The sequence below is a fragment of the Sinocyclocheilus rhinocerous genome, unplaced genomic scaffold (genome assembly GCF_001515625.1).
Source record: "Sinocyclocheilus rhinocerous isolate Xijiao unplaced genomic scaffold, SAMN03320098_v1.1 scaffold2806, whole genome shotgun sequence".
NCBI lineage: Eukaryota > Metazoa > Chordata > Actinopteri > Cypriniformes > Cyprinidae > Sinocyclocheilus > Sinocyclocheilus rhinocerous.
Genome location: NW_015665015.1, coordinates 66,367 through 83,220, shown reverse-complemented (window position 1 = coordinate 83,220; position 16,854 = coordinate 66,367). Strand labels below are relative to the sequence as shown.

General features: G+C 36.4%; 1 protein-coding gene across 1 annotated transcript in view; it reads left to right on the top strand.

Annotated features, from left to right (window-relative positions):
* The window catches only part of LOC107730921 (ankyrin repeat and BTB/POZ domain-containing protein BTBD11-B), a 74,787-nt gene extending 60,309 nt beyond the window's left edge, over window positions 1-14,478 (top strand). The window contains exons 5-19 of the mRNA XM_016541879.1: window positions 1,763-1,967; window positions 3,977-4,129; window positions 4,409-4,574; window positions 5,875-5,964; window positions 7,272-7,373; window positions 7,695-7,788; window positions 7,899-8,034; window positions 8,132-8,352; window positions 9,202-9,380; window positions 10,385-10,490; window positions 11,643-11,745; window positions 11,943-12,024; window positions 12,188-12,256; window positions 13,096-13,209; window positions 13,322-14,478. Coding sequence (XP_016397365.1) covers window positions 1,763-1,967; window positions 3,977-4,129; window positions 4,409-4,574; window positions 5,875-5,964; window positions 7,272-7,373; window positions 7,695-7,788; window positions 7,899-8,034; window positions 8,132-8,352; window positions 9,202-9,380; window positions 10,385-10,490; window positions 11,643-11,745; window positions 11,943-12,024; window positions 12,188-12,256; window positions 13,096-13,209; window positions 13,322-13,531 — 2,030 coding nt within the window. The 3' untranslated portion in view covers window positions 13,532-14,478. The remainder of the gene's footprint in view (window positions 1-1,762; window positions 1,968-3,976; window positions 4,130-4,408; window positions 4,575-5,874; window positions 5,965-7,271; window positions 7,374-7,694; window positions 7,789-7,898; window positions 8,035-8,131; window positions 8,353-9,201; window positions 9,381-10,384; window positions 10,491-11,642; window positions 11,746-11,942; window positions 12,025-12,187; window positions 12,257-13,095; window positions 13,210-13,321) is intronic.
* The last annotated feature ends 2,376 nt before the right edge of the window (window positions 14,479-16,854 follow it).

Sequence of the window (16,854 nt, the reverse complement as noted above, 5' to 3'; positions counted from 1 at the left end):
CTCACTTCTGAAATGATGGCTACGCCCCTGTTTCAGAGTGTATTATTGACTTTACTGAACACAGTGCGGTTCAGTTGAACATATTCAGAAGAATTAGGTCTCATGGACAAAATGAGAGCGTTAGATGACCTGAAAGTTTCACATATGAAAGGCAATAGTCATTAGAGTGAGAGGAAGAGCGTTTAATGTTCTGTGTAATGAATACAGAGCTTTGTGTGACCTTGTTTGAAAAGAGGTCTGTGACATTTTTCATCTTTGGTGTTCAACACAATCCATCAGATTGTATGCTCTTTACAAAACATCTCATGCAAACGTGCACATATTTATAGAATATCTATGTATGTGGTTTACTAAGCCATACTATACTGGTGAATATATATATATATATATATATATATATATACAAGTATATTTATATCAAGTTATTTTACCATGTTCCCCTTCCAATGTTTACTCTTCCAAAAAAAAATTTGATTTTGGGAATTATTGTCGTGATTAATTTTTCATGGCTATTCTTGGAAAAATTATAGTGTTTGTCTAAAACACTGTGGCAGAAATCATGCATTCACGTCTAAATTTAGTCCGTTCAATCACATCGCACCTTCCACAGATGATTTGCATTAAACTGAAAATTCTCTTATCTGACCAACCCTTGCCCTCACTGAGATTCTCATTTTGTGTGTGCGTGTGAACAGGAGCAGTCATCGCCCCGCGGGCCCATATATATATATACAAGTAGTATTTACACACATATATATACACGTATATTGTGTCGGTAGTATACACACACACACACACACACACACACATATATATATATATATATATACTTTATAGACACTATATATAAATATATATAGCAAAATGTACATGAAGCATACCATGTATCTGATTTTAAAAGATATTAAATAAGTAAACATTTAATGGTGGATTTATTTGCTAAATTTTAAACTTGTTTGATATAAATATTCTCAGGCTACATTGTGTTGCTCAATTGCTAGTAAGATTTAGCTTAGAAACCAAATAAAACAAAAAAAAATTGTCTTCTTCCATGGCCTTTTTTCTTTTTTTTTTTTTTTTTTTTTGTTTTAATTTTTTAATTATTTTAGTGTATAGTTAAACTAAACTTGGCAATTAGCTGAAATACATTTTTATAATAAGTTTTTTTTTTTTTTGCTGAGCTGATATTAAATCAGTTGCTGTATATAGCAGTAATTGAGCACCAAATCAGCATTTTCTGAAAATTCAGCTTTGCCATCACAGAAATATATATTTATTATATATTTAAATATATTACAAATAGAAAACTGTTTATTATTGTAATAATATTTCACAATATTACTGTTTTTACTCTGTTTTAGATTAAATAAATGCAGCCTTGGTGAGAATAAGAGACTTCTTTAAAACCGTTTAATTACTCCGAACTTTGACTTTTTTCAAACTGTATAAATGCAAATAGGCACCTATTGATTTTGTAAATTCAAAAGATATACCCGGGTCATTCGGAGTGATCAAAAATTTGTCAAGACAGGTGTACTATGACAAAATTACATAACTGTTTTGTGTAATATTCAGTTTGATGGACTGGCTGAGAATTTCATTACTGGCAAACGTGCTGCCGAGGACCTACAAACAGCTGACTGGCAGAGAAAGATTGACAGAGCTGCTAATTTTTTATGCTGTAACATCAATGCGACGACAGTACTGTCCTTCACCATTTACATCATTCCCAGCTAACCAAAGGTCTCTTGTGCCCCGACAGGTGATTTAGTGTCCAGAGCCATGCATCACCTCCAGCCTCTGAGCATAAAGAACCACAGCAACGGCACTCCGCTCCCTCAGAAGAGCAGCCTGATCCACTGGGAGCCCGAGGCTTTATATACGCTCTGCTACTTCATGCACTGCCCTCAGATGGAGTGGGAGAACCCCAACGTAGAGCCCTCCAAAGTCACCTTACAGACCGAGAGGTGAGGGGACTTTCACTGTACTTACTGCATGCATTACAAAGTGGCTGGGTATTTTTGCTAGGGAGCTTTCTGATTAATGCAGTCGCTCAAGGTACTTACCTTAAGCCAAGTAGTCATTTATTCAGTTTGACACTGTATTATGATGAAATGCAGAGGAGTGTAAATGTGAAATACAGTGCAACAGACTGCAAGGCAAAGGCAATGCAATGAAATGAAGCCACGTTATAAATAAATGAAGAGTAGATGAAGCACTTCCTGTATCTGATGGAAAATTATGTTAGTGTAATTTTCACAGATATTAAATAGGTAAACATTTATGGGTTGATTTGTCTGCTAAATTTTGATCTTGTTTGGTGTAAATATTCTCAGATTGCATTGTGTTGCTCAGTTGCTAATGAGATTTAGCTTAGAAACCAAATTTTAAAATTTCATCTTCCAAGGTCATGCTTCTGTTAGTTGAGCTGATATTAAATCAGTTGCAGTGAGTTTAAATCTATCTTTTGTCTCTCAGAGATTGAACTATTTAAAGATCAGTGTTGTTATTCCTAAATAAATCTATTAAAGCATTTTTGTTAATTGAAATAAAGCTAATATTATCTAATATAAATATTCGATGAAAAACTTAAACTAAGCCAAAATTAAATGTTGCCTTGGCAGTTAACTAAAATAAGTTTTAGTTCTAAATATATATAAACACGTACTATATACTGTGACCGAACGGCTGCCTCCCCCCTAATTATCTTCAACACCCGTCCCTTAATCGCCGCCCTTCACCAGGTTTTGTAACTAATTACGTTCAAAAGACAGTAACTAGTAATATATAATGTATTACATTTTGGAAGTAACTTGCCCAACACTGATTATGCACCCCCTCGTTAAAATCGCTAACTGATTGCCTAATCCTAACCCCTCCTCTGCACCTGCTCTTAAACCTGCCAATACTACGGGGTGCATAATCTGACAGGGGTGCAGAATTCGGTACAACACCGGACCCGCGGTCCGGAATGGAGACACACCAGTGACGCTGCCGACGGGCTAGGATGCCGGGCCGTTAATCCCCTCAAACTCCGTGGCCAAGGGAAGATGAGCCACTGTGAAGAAGACCGCAGAGAGGAGCGTGTGCGGCCGCCAGACTCCGCCCCTTACCTGGAGCCCTCCTTTCTGAACACTGCCCTTCCTTCACAATTCCCCAGCACAACAAGGGCACAAGGTCCCCTGTTTATTCTGGACACTCCTTCCCCTTTGGACACTTTATTCCCCATTTTGGACATTTTGTTTTATTTTCTGTTAAATAAAAGCTTCTCCGAGGCCTGATGCCACACCCACTGTGTCTGTCGTTTTGCTCCTCCCGCCACAATACATATACATAATTGAGCACCAATACTAATTGATAATAATATGAATGATTTCTGATTGATCATGTGACACTGAAGCGGTGTCACTGGAGCAACAGCTGCTGAAAATTCAGGAATAAATTACAATTTAAAATATATATAAAAAAAACTACATATTTTAATCAAATAAATGCAGCCTTGGTAAGAGACCTCTTTTTCTTTATTCTTTCTTCTAATATCAAAAATGTTTAATTATTCCAAATTTTTGTTTCAGAGTCTATATATTGGCTATATGCAAAAATAAGAATACTGCAAATAATAATTTAATTTAAATAAAGCTGAAATAAAATATAAATATTAGATTAAAAAACTAAACAAAAATTAGAAATGTTACCTTGGCAGCTAACTAAAAGTGCTTACTGAAATGCTACTAAAACTGAAAAAAAAAAAAAATATTTAGGAACATTTTCTTGAACACAAAAGCGCAAAAGTGAAATTACTAAAAATTAAACTAAAATGAAAAATGAAAATAAAAAAATTATGCTAATTTAACATATTAATCAATATAATAACTACATATAACTACAATAATAATAACTAATACCAAAATAATGTTAGTAAAGACAAATAATATGTATTTGTTAAATAACATAATCATTTTGTCTCCTCCTGCAGGCCGTTTCTCGTACTGCCTCCTCTGATGGAGTGGATCAGAGTAGCTCTGGCACACGCGGAGCACCGCCGCAGCTTTTCAGTGGATAGCGATGATGTTCGGCAGGCAGCCAGACTCCTGCTGCCTGGGGTGGATTGTGAACCCCGCCAGCTGAAGTAAGCGTGCTGCCATTAAATTAACATCCAGCTACCAGATATTGCTACCCATCATGAGTGAAATGAAAATGGCTCATAAACAGTCTTTACAGGGAAAACAAGCTCAGTCGACCCAACATAAGGCATGCTTCACACCATAACTGCTGTTTTATTGCTATTAGGCCAAGTGTTGTAATAAAAGGTTCGCACATAGATGAGTGTTTTACTTGGAATATATGATTCAAGCTTTTTTGCAGAGGATTAAGACATTAGAGAGATGTTTTTGTATGTGTGCCGCAGGACGGATGACTGTTTCTGCGTGTCTCGTAAGCTGGACGCTGCCTCTACCGAGGCCAAGTTCCTGCAGGACCTGGGCTTCCGCATGCTGAACTGCGGCCGCACTGACCTCGTCAACCAGGCCACCAACTTACTAGGACCCGGTGGAATCAACAGTATGAGTGAGCAGGTTAGAATGATTGTTACATAAACAGACATGTTCATGCACACAAATACAAAACTTGGCATTATTTTTGTATTTAACAGTATGGTAGGTATGTAGGTGTTTCATACTCTTTTTAATGCTAAACAGTTACAAATATTTTGATTTCTTTGCGTATGAACCTCATTCCTGAAATATACTTCCGTTTAGAAGTTCGGGGTCAGTAAGAATTTTTAAATTTGTATTAATTAATTTTATTCAGCAAGGATGCGTTAAATTGAACAATTGGCTAAAAGTAAAAATCTCAACACTAAATTTTTGAAAAACCTTAAAAAACATTTATAATGTGCAAGAAATATGTTAACTGTGATATATATATCTTTGCAAACATTTAGCAAATATTTAGCATATATGTACTTTTAGTGGGATTAATTACATTTGAGAATTGTTTTCTTTTAAAAACTTGTGCTTTGAATAGAATAAAATAATCTCAGTTTATCTAAATTAAATCAATATAATTGTCCAGCAGAATTAAATCAAATTTTGAATGTAAATGCAAAAAAAAAAAAAAAAAAAGGTTAAACATATTTCATTCATAACTTATGTTTACATGTTAACTTTGATAGTCCTAAAAAAAAAAGAAAAGTTTTCTGGGGCTTTGAAAACCTCTGTGAATTATTTTGCGATGTTTTTGGCCTGGTTTTGTAAACTAAAAGTTGCAGGTTCAGCCCCTAGAAGTGGTTCGTTCATGAGGTCCCGTCCCAGTACAAATTCAGGTGCAAAAATCTAGAGATAAAGCAACTAAATGAAGATAAATGCGTAAGTTGATAGGTTGCAGACTATAAATGCTTGCACACATTGCTATATCTTCCATTTATGGAAGCCCAGAAGGAAACAAACAGATTTGTACAGCAGGTTTCCCTCAAGATTCACAGTGTTTAACAGTTGACCATATTAATCAGAGCCAGCTTTTAGAAACACACCAGTGCACTTTCCATCTCTGATTACTTTGCTCCGTTATTGACCTCAGGGAGTGGAAACATTTGCCATTACCTTTGTTTCTTAGCTAATTCACTTGTTATCTGATTTTCCATCTCTTGATTTGAGTAATTTTATGGTTTTCCAGGAGATTGGTTCCTATCAACACAAGAAGACTTTCAGTGCTTAAATTTTGTCCGTATAAAATAGAGCAATGTATTTAAATGAAATGCTGCATATTGTCAAGTTGTATTCCCTCACAATCAGAATCCCTCACAATATTCACAATCAGAAGATATGTCTGGCGTATGCTCAATGTGACTGGTCTTTTGTGTGTTTGTGTGTCCAGGGCATGACCCCTCTGATGTACGCATGTGTCCGTGGTGACGAAGCCATGGTCCAGATGCTGCTAGACGCAGGAGCCGACATCAACAGTGAGGTTTGTGACTACATCTCTGCTGTATTCTTATACACACATTCTGTACACCCATCCTCCCTGTCATGTAGTTTCATGTGTAGTGTTTGTGTTTTCTGTGTTGTGGTATGACAGGAGAAAACTCAGACTGCTTTTCATGCCCATGAGGGATTTGTCTGGGTAGATTTCTGCTGTTTTATTGGAAGTCACTGTCACTAGGTGTTGTTCTGCCAAACTCGGCCCTAGAAGCTAGCAAAGACAGATTTCTCACTAATACACACGCTCACTATTTGTCGCTATTTCCAGTTTGATAAAACACGTCTCAGAGAGATATCAGCGCAAGTCATAGTTTCAGTCACTTGTAGCAGGGAAATCATATTGTTTACAACTGTGTGTCATAAAAATGTAAAAAGTTTATTGACATTTGCTATGAATCAGGTGCTGTTTTTCTCTCTCTTCCACCACCGTCAGACTTCTCACAATAATTTTTTTTTTACCATCAAAACGTATCCCAGCAGATAAGGCAACATATTGGGTAAACCTTCAATTTTTAAACTTTACAATATGTAAAAATAAATTTGAGTAGAAATGGAAATAAAAAGAAATGTACTATATATACAGTGGTGTCCATATTTGATCATTTTTAAAAAATAATTTAATAAAAGAAATGTTATTGAAGGTTGCCGGTTAAAACCCCGAAGTGTGTTGTTATTATGTTAACCTTCAGTTTGCCAAATACAAGAAATTTGGTGCTAGTGTTAACATAAATAGAATATAGAAATGGAAATAAAAATACTTAATTTAAATCATTTAATACACTAATTCACACAAATTATATTATCAGCATAATAATTTTAGTTATATGTTGAATTGAAGAGCTACTGTAATTTGTTTTTGTAACTAATGAATTGAAAGTAATATTAGTGTATTTTAGTAGGTTCTTATTATTAACATTTCTTATTATTATCAATGTAGAAAATAGTTGTGCTGCTTAATATTTTTGTGGAAACCGTGATGAACATTTTCAGGATTATTTGATGTATAGAAAGTTGGCAATGTCTTTACTGTCACTTTTGATCAGTTTAATGCATACTGAATAAAAGTGTTAATTTCTCCTGACCCCAAACCTTTGAATGGTGTGCATTCATATTGAATAAAAGTGTACTTATATACTATACAGGCAGCTCCTATAAAGAGGCAAAAAGGCCAAAGATCCTCTCCTATCTCCATATTTTCAGATGAGCGCAGTGTCTCTGTGCTTTTCCCAGGACAGGGACAAGGTCTCCATCTCTCTCATTTCTGCCCTGCTCTGTCCCCTGTACCTCCCGTAGGTGCCAAACACAGTGCAAAAGTACCCCTCAGTCTTCCCAGAGACCCGGCAGGCCACACCTCTCACATTCGCCGTACTTCACCAGCACATCCCCGTGGTGCAGGTAGTGACCTCTCTCTCCCGCCCGACCTTTCGGCAAGATTTCAAGCCAAACAACCGAGTCAGAATAAAATTCCTGTAGCATATGCATCAGTTTTCTCCTGAAAGCCTTGTCTGCATGAATTGAGGTTCTTGGTGTGCTCTCATTTTATCGTGAAGTCGTACAGCCATTATGATTCATTATGTGTTTGCTTATTTCACTGTCATTGTCTCTAATTCCTCGAATGAATCTTAGCAGGAATTGCTTTCATTAGCTTATTCACTACAGCTGGAGTTCTCCATAATGGAAAACCAAATCTCCTCTCTCTCCTTCCTTTTATCTTAGTTGCTTCTGGACGCTGGAGCTAATGTGGAGGGCTCTCTGCAGGACGGGATGGAGAACTACACTGAGACGCCTTTGCAGTTAGCTGCCGCTGCAGGTAAGAAAGCTCACACTGCAGACCGGACAACAGTGCCACTTCCTTCTCGAATTACTGAATTATAAGCCAGCGAGACCACAAGAGAGGACTCAGCAGTTTATGTGCTGTAGGGAACTTTGAGCTGGTCAGTTTGCTTTTGGAGAGAGGAGCGGACCCCATGGTGGGGACCATGTACCGCAACGGCATCTCTACTGCACCACACGGGGACATGAACTCCTACAGTCTGGCTGCAGCGCATGGACACAGGTAACACGCACACACACATGCATTAGTCAAATACACACACACACACACACACACAGTCTTGTAATTTATTAATAATACTGCAAAATCGTATCATCAGGAACGTGTTCTGCAAGCTTCTGTCGCAGTCGGAAAAGGGGAAGGCAGATGTTCTGTCTCTACAGGAGATCTTGGCTGAGGGATCAGAGATGGAAGAGAGAAATTCCCTGAAGATGGAAGCAACCCGCACAGGGAAGGCCAAACTCAAAGCTCTGAGAGAGGCGATGTATCACAGCTCTGAACACAGCTATGTCGACATCACATTGGACATCAGAAGTCTAGGTTAGTGCTGATACTGTATCTATAATAATAAAATAATGGCATCACAATGAATTTGCATAACATTAAGTTAGAATTAATACAGTGCTAATGCTTACTGTAAGTATAGCGTAATGTATTGAATGGCTTGTTGAATAGAGGTGTGCTGTGGACAATTTTGACATGGCATACAATAAAACTGAAATTTGCATGGAATTGCTATACGTGTGTGTGTGTGTGTTTTTCTCCAGAAATTTATACTTTTATTAAGCAAGGGTGCATTAAATTGACCAAAAGTGACAGTAAAGACATTTATCATATAAAATATTATATATTTAAAATATTAATTATTATTTATAATATTATAAAATTTCATATAAATTTCTGTTCCAAAGAAATAATGTTTTTGAATTTCCTGTTCATCATAAATGCTGTTTTTGAACTTTTTATTCCTCGTAAAATCCTGAATAAATGTATCAAGGCTTCGACAAAAATATTAAGCATCACAACTTTTTCCAACATTGATTATAATAAGCGTATCAGAATGATTTCTGAAGGACCATGTGACACTGAAGACTAGAGTATTGGCTGCTGAAAATTAGCGTTGCCATATTCACAGAAATAAATTCCATTTTAAAATATATTAAAATAAAAAACAGTTTCTTAAATTGTAATAATATTTCACAATATTTCTGTTTTACTGTATTTTTGATTGAATAAATGCAGCCTTGGTAAGCATAAGAGATTCTTTCAAAAAACGGTAATGTGTACTATTGTGAAAATCTCAAAGGCGACTATACACTACTGATCACATAACATTTCTCCTTGTTTAAAAGTAAAACCGTGATTGTCATGTGTTTTTGTGTATATCAGGGGTGCCCTGGACGCTGCACACCTGGCTAGAGTCACTGCGAACTTGTTTCCTGCAGCACCGGCGGCCGCTGATCCAGGGTCTGCTGAAAGAGTTCAGCTCTATTGAAGAGGAGGAGTACACAGAGGAACTCATAACACACGGACTCCCACTCATGTTCCAGATCCTGCGCGCCAGCAAGGTGAATAAAAACACATGCTTAACTCACATGCACAATTGACACAATATGCTTTCTCTGGGAATCAAACCTCTGATCTTGGTCTTGCTAGTAGCTTTCCTGAGATACTTGACCATACCCGTCAGATCATTTCTAGAACATTTCCATGGGTTACTTCTCTCCGAATCCTTAGAATCCAGAACCCTGGGGAACATATTGCTTCTTTAGAACAGGAAGTGGAGGCAGAAATTTGAATCGGGCATTCTGTTGACGTCCTCCCACAGCATTATGTAATAGTGAGCTTTGCTTTGAAACTAGGGTGCTAGAAAGAATCCTTAGACACTGACCATTACATCTGCTTCACACATCCATACCTCCTCCCTCTATAGCAGATCAGACAGTACAGGAAGTATAGATAAACATGGATGTCCTTCTATTGGAGCTATAGTAGGTGTATGTGTGAGCGTGTTTGTCAAGGTTGATCTTTGGTGGAGTCAAGGAACCTTACTCTGAGCCCTGCAGAAATCACTGACAGTTTCCACTCCCTGCTCAACCTTCATAAGTAATGTGTCTGCTTGTTAGTACAAAGAGAGAGAGACCAAAAGAAAGAATGGCAGAGAGAGCGGGAGAGAGAGGAAATAGCTGCGCTGTGCTGACAGCAGGTGATTTGTAGAGGCAGAGGCAGGCCGGGCGAGAGAAATGTCAAGTTGATGAGGAACCTCTAACAATCTTTCAGAGAAGCTGATCGTTCGAACTGCAGAGGGAGCAATCTGACAGGGATTTAAGAATCTTCCTGAACTTAGAGTACTCCTATCACCCCCGTAACAAAAAGTACTGATCCCAAAAAACACCATGCATTGGGACGTCTCAGGAATAGATGGTGCGGTTTTTCTATGCAAGCCCACACATACACATAACCTTCACACACTGAAACACAGGCGCTATAACACCCTCAAGGCAAGTCAAAATGTGTTGCTTTGTAAAGGGGCTTTATGAGAAGTTACCTGTTACTTTCTCATGGTTTGCAGAATGAAGTGATTAGTCAGCAGCTGGCCGTGATATTTACTCAGTGCTACGGGCCGTATCCGATCCCCAAACTTACTGCGATCAAGAGGAAACAGACGTCAAGACTGGGTATGTAGCACGAGATATCAGGTTGCGTGATCTCTGTAAAATACAAACAAATGTAACATTTTGTAACAATGTAACAAATTGACATTTTGAATTAAACTAAGCACTCTTTTTGTTAATGAAATGTCAAGTGAAAAATGTCATTTGTGGGTGGTTTTGTCATTAAAAAAATATTTTAAATGCAGGTTGAAAAGATAGTTCAATCAAAATGAGAATTCTGTCATTATTCACTCACTCTCATGTCTTTCCAAACCGTATGACTGATTCCTTTTGTGGAACACAAAATTCTTAAGAGTGTACTGCAATTAAGTACAGTTTGTTTGAATTAATTAAATTCATCTTTAAAATTCAAATTAAATTCCATCTTTATAATAATTTTGTTCAGTGCTGTTATGGTTAACTAAAACAATTAAGAATATGTTTTGTTAATTGAAGTAAAGCTAAAATAAAATATAAAAAAATAGATTAAAACAAAAAACTATTTAGAAATGTTGTCTTGTAATGAGAAAATGAGTAAAGCACATTCTGCAATTTAAAAAAGGGGTGGAGCTTTCTAACTTCAAGGTCATAAGTTACATCAATTATGAGTTACATGAATTTTCATATACATTCCAAATAGATCTAGGGATCCTGTAAAGATTTTCAGTGAACAAAGGCTTAAATTTCAGTCTGTTTCTGTCGTTTATCCTCAAGAGGGCTTACATATATAATGCATGATCTGCTATAACTACTTTTATGATGCTTTTTCATCCTTGAAAGCTCCATTACCAATTCTTTGTAAATGAAATGCATCTGTGATATGTTTATGTCAGATCGTCATTTTCTAAACAACAAGGAGATGTCAGATGTGAGCTTCCTGGTGGAGGGAAAGCCATTCTACGCTCACAAGGTTTTGCTCTTCACCGCCTCCAACAGGTCAGTTGGTGAATTGCATCCAACTATTTCATATACATTCCAAATAGATCTAGGGATCCTGTAAAGATTTTCAGTGAACAAAGGCTTAAATGTCAGTCTGTTTCTGTCGTTTATCCTCAAGAGGGCTTACATATATAATGCATGATCTGCTATAACTACTTTTATGATGCTTTTTCATCCTTGAAAGCTCCATTACCAATTCTTTGTAAATGAAATGCATTTGTGATATGTTTATGTCAGATCCTCATTTTCTAAACAACAAGGAGATGTCAGATGTGAGCTTCCTGGTGGAGGGAAAGCCATTCTACGCTCACAAGGTTTTGCTCTTCACCGCCTCCAACAGGTCAGTTGGTGAATTGCATCCAACTAAAAATAAACACTATTAAATGGAGTGACAGTGTGCCTTGTGTGCTTTTGTTGTTTTAATTACAATACCTTATTAATAACACAGATATGAGGCCCAAGAACAGCTTATTTTCATTTATTATTACTGTATATGGAGTATTATTATTGTTTTAGCTTCTCCTTCTTGTACCCAAGGTTTAAATCACTTCTGGCAAACAGACCAGCTGCTGAGAACACCTGTATTGAAATCAGCCATGTCAAATACAATGTATTTCAGGTACAGTCTGACTGCTCCACTAATGCTTTGAGAAGATGCGAGTGTATCTTGCTATTTTTATGCAGCTTTTATTGAGAGGGAAAGGAGACCTCATCATTTTTATATTGTGGTCTGTTGTGTGTCTGACTGATGCATGAAACATTATATTTTGTTTTCCATATAGCTGGTGATGCAGTATCTGTACTGTGGTGGAACGGATTCAATTCACATCAGAAACACTGAGGTTATGGATGTAAGTACTAATAACTCAATTGGAGTCCTTATGTTATACAATCTAGCATAGTTATATTTAAGCCATTTTACAGAGTAAAGGAGTTGAAATCACTAATGCACAGCTATTGCAGCACCAATATAAGACCAGTGTTCAAGTTGTAATTTAATTTGTTGTTATGTCTTTATTTCTATTTCATTAAATATTTTATTTGTATAATGTTGGAGTTTATTACAAAAAATACATTACCATTCAAAATAAGTGTTTTATGCTAACCAAGGCTGCATTTATTTGATAAGAAATACAGACAAAAACAGTAATATTGGGAAATATTATTACAATTTAAAATAACTGTTTTCTTTTTTAATATATTCTAAAATGCAATTTATTCCTGTGTTGGCAAAGCTGAATTTTCAGCAACCATTACTCACTTGATTCTTTAGTAATCATTCTGACATGCTGATTTGATGTTCAATAAATATTTCTTATTATTATCAAGTGTTGAAAACAGTTGAGCTGAATTCTTTGATGAAGAAAAAGTTCAAAAGATTTATTTGAAATATAAATATTGTTACATTATAAATGTCTTTACTTACTCTAAATTTTTATCAAATTAATGCATTCTTGCTGATTGAAAGTATTTTTTTCAGCAAAAAAAAAAAATCACAGGTAGTGAAAATAAAATACTGAAATAAAGCACTGAAAATAAACTAACTACACAAATAATACAATACAAGATTATGTATTTGATGTTTTTTTTTTTTTGAATTGACATTTATTATTGATTACCTATGAATCTTATATACAATATTAGGCTTATTTGGGTTTTATTTCTTTTGGTCTCAACGTCTCTCTTCCAGCTCCTCTCTGCATCTAAGTTCTTCCAGCTGGAGGCTTTACAGAGACACTGTGAGATCATCTGTGCCAAGAATATCAACACCGAAACTTGTGTGGAGATCTACAACCATGCTAAAGTAACAGCAGTCTATTCATGATGCAGTCTAACATGTTCTCAGATTTAATTTCCCATGCATATGAAACATTCTTTACATTCTCAGTATTTTCTTTCCTCTCCTTCTCTCTTAGTTCCTGGAGGCACCTGAGCTGTCGACCTACATCGAGGGCTACTTTCTAAAGAACATGGCAGTTCTCATAGAGCTTGAGCCATTTAAACAGTTGCTCTATAACACCCCGGTGGAGAACTGCTGCCCCGACGTGTTGCATGATCTGGAGAAGACACTGGCCACACGCATTCGCTCCATTCATCTGTCCTCCTCTAAGGGATCCATCGTCTAAAACTGCCTCCAGACCTCATCAAAGCATGCTGAGATCCCAACACGTGCACTTCCTTCGGGACTCTAGCAGTGCGGTGTAAATGTGTTCATCAGTGGCAGTAGCAATGCACTCGTAGTTCTCCATCTAGGACTGTGGTGATCTCTTCTCAACAGACTTGATCTGTGCTTTAGGTTACAGCCATGAAATAAACAATGCCATTTTACATTTCCTCTCCAACTTGAATAACACCTGCTGTGACAGATAATGGTTTTGTTAGATGCAGTACCTCTACTAACCTTGGAATATTGCAATTCCAGTAACTCATTTTGAAGCAGTATGAAGATATACAGCAGCAAATGTGCTGTGACCCAAAAAAAGTGGCACTGTTGAGATCTCTACAGCAAGCAGGTCATGCTTTTTTGGTACACCATGGCTTCGGGGTACAAGGGGTTAGACCTCTAAAATAGAAAACAACTCAATCATTGTCAGCACTGATTATAGATGTTACTAAATATGCTTCCTAGATTTGTATTTTCGAGCATTGAGATGATGCTTCACAGTTGTACAGATTATTATCTGTTACCATATGTTTAAAATGTGGGCAGAGAATGTGGCTGCCAGTGTAAATATCTGATGGAAATCTCTCACATGGAGTAGTTTGAGCTCCAGCTGTAAGTAGATGTATATAAGATCTCATAATCTTAAGACTTCCATCGAGAACTCACAATAATGTATTATAGAATGGTTCTTGAAGTATTGTTAACTGTTGTAAATGTAGATGAGCATGTAAGTATTTTCATGCTTGGGTTTTGTTGCTGTCGTCTTCTGTGTGTGTGCGGGGGTCTGTTTTGTCTGGGAAAATGAACTATTACCAGCATGGAGTTGCAGAATTGTAGCTGTGAATCCCCTGACTGAAACGACTGATTCAGAATGTGCCTGCAATATTGTTCTGATGTGCTGTGTCTCTAATGACATTTGTGTAAAGTCACTCGATGACTAAATCAGTGTTCTTTATAAAGATTACTACAAAATACTCACGTTTCTTGTCATTTTTCATAGTCTGGGATTTTTAAATAAGCTGGAGGTCCATCATTGTTGTTTACTTGTGTTGCAGAACCCAGATTTTACAGTATTTACAGACATCAAGTGCACTGTAAAAAATAAGTGTAATTTTTTTTTACAGTGTGGCGACCCAAACCAAAACTCTTTATTGCACAAAATAGTCTGAATAGAAAAACTGAGAATTTTGTTTTCCAAATGAATATTGAATCGCAATGTTTTAAGCAATCAATAAAATTTGACCATTAAAATTTCATAGGCCTGTTTATTTAAATTAAAGATTTGATCATTAAAATAAAAATTTAAGATAAAGTGTCAAAAAAGTTTCTCCTATAGCTTAATTTTTAAAGTGAATGTGTCTATTTTGTTATTGTAATTTCTTAAATTAGTAAAAAAAAAAAAAAATCAGAAATGTAAATTTTATCTGATTACCTTTTAAGATGTAATAAGCCTGTTTATTTTGTTATTATAATTTGGTAAATCAATAAAGATATGATAATTTAATGTATTAAATTAATAAAGATATAAAATGTCAAAAATATAAAGCAGTTTCTCCTACAACTTTTGAAATTTAATAAACCTATTATAATTTAGTAAATTAATAAATATATAATTTATAAACAAATCATAAAGATATAAAAAGTCAAAAATATAAAACATTTTCTCATATACCTTTTGAAATGTAACAAACGTATGTATTTTATTATAATTTAATAAATTAAGAAAGATACAAAATATCAAACTTATCAAGTTCTTCTATACCTTTTGAAATTTAATAAGCCTATTTATGTTGTTACTTTACTTATGACTATGGCTGGTTGTATTTTATTATTTGCATTTTATATTTTCCCCTCTGCTGTCCACGACCAGAACAGACCTGTGACCCAAAGACTCACCCGCTGAGAACCACTGAGCTTAATTATTGTAATGCTGCTTGCTGAATTTGAATGCTGTTAGCTGATTCAGCAGCTCTGAGATTTCTCTTGCTTTCTGAGAAATCTTTTTTGTAACTTTGGAGTGCAACTCAGCCCTCAAGTTGTTTGTACTGTGTTAAAGAAGACTAAGCAAACCAGACAATGTTTACAGGCACAACAGATGTGAATGAGGGAGCGGGGCAGGGGAGGAGGGAAGCATGAAAAGATGCAATGAAGCCAGGGATATATGAGTCAGAAAAGTGAAAAGAAAGGAAAGAAACAAGAGATGCATTGTCCTTTTATGTGGGAAGTAGTTGCCCATTGTGAAGGGTCTGGACTCAGTGGGTTTATGACACAAATTTTGCAGGCTAATGAAGGGGTGACCTGTGAATTCAAGATTTTAGTTTATCCAAAACCCTAGATTTTAAATTTTAATATGATGCAATTTCTTTCCTTTCTCTTTAGAGTGTTACAAGCTCTTGGTGCATAAAGAAGATCTGTAAAGTTGCTAAGACTAAAGTCTCATATCCAAAAAGATATTCTTTATAAAAGTTAAGAGTCAACCACGCCTACCTAAAACGGCTTGTTCTAACACGCCCCCACATGTCAACGTCATGATGTGGGAAGAACACCGCCCAAATGTTCACGTAAAGAAAGAAGGCGTAACTTTTATTCTCGCTGTAGTATTGTTGTTGCCGCCACCGCCATGTCGTGAAGGCGCTGTGTGTTTCGTTGTGAAAGCTAAACTACTTTGTTTGGCCTTCCAAAAGAGGACGATATCCGCTTCTTCATGCCTGGAGCTGATCCGTGCTGGTCGCTGAGGGAATACATCAACTTCGCGCTGTGGATCGCCAGATCGTCTTTCACCGTGGACAAAGCGGATTCCAGCCCGGTTTAAAGTTTTTTATATTTAAAGAATTTGCCACTGACGATTCAAACGTGAGTTTTGAGCAGTGTAGAGTAGCACTTGTTGCTTGTCATTTCTCCGATCACAAATGCAGACATGGTTTTTATAATCAGTAATTATGTCCCCACTGGATGCAACAAATGCCTCGTTTATAAGGGGTTTAATGTTTTTGTCTCGTCGCTCCGGCCGGACAGGGCATCACAGTATGGTGAGGGGCATAACATTTTCATCACACACTTGAGGTATTCGGCCAATCAGAATGCACTGGATAGTTGGCCAATCAGAGCACACCTTGCTTTTCAGACCGATGAGCTTTGTAAAAATCGACTCGTTTCAGAAAGGCGGGGCATAGAGGAGAAACAATAAATGTACAGTATGTGGAAAATAATGTGTTTTTTGAACCTTAAACCGCATAAACACATTTCATTACACCAAATACACAAAATAATGTTCTTTTGAGCAAC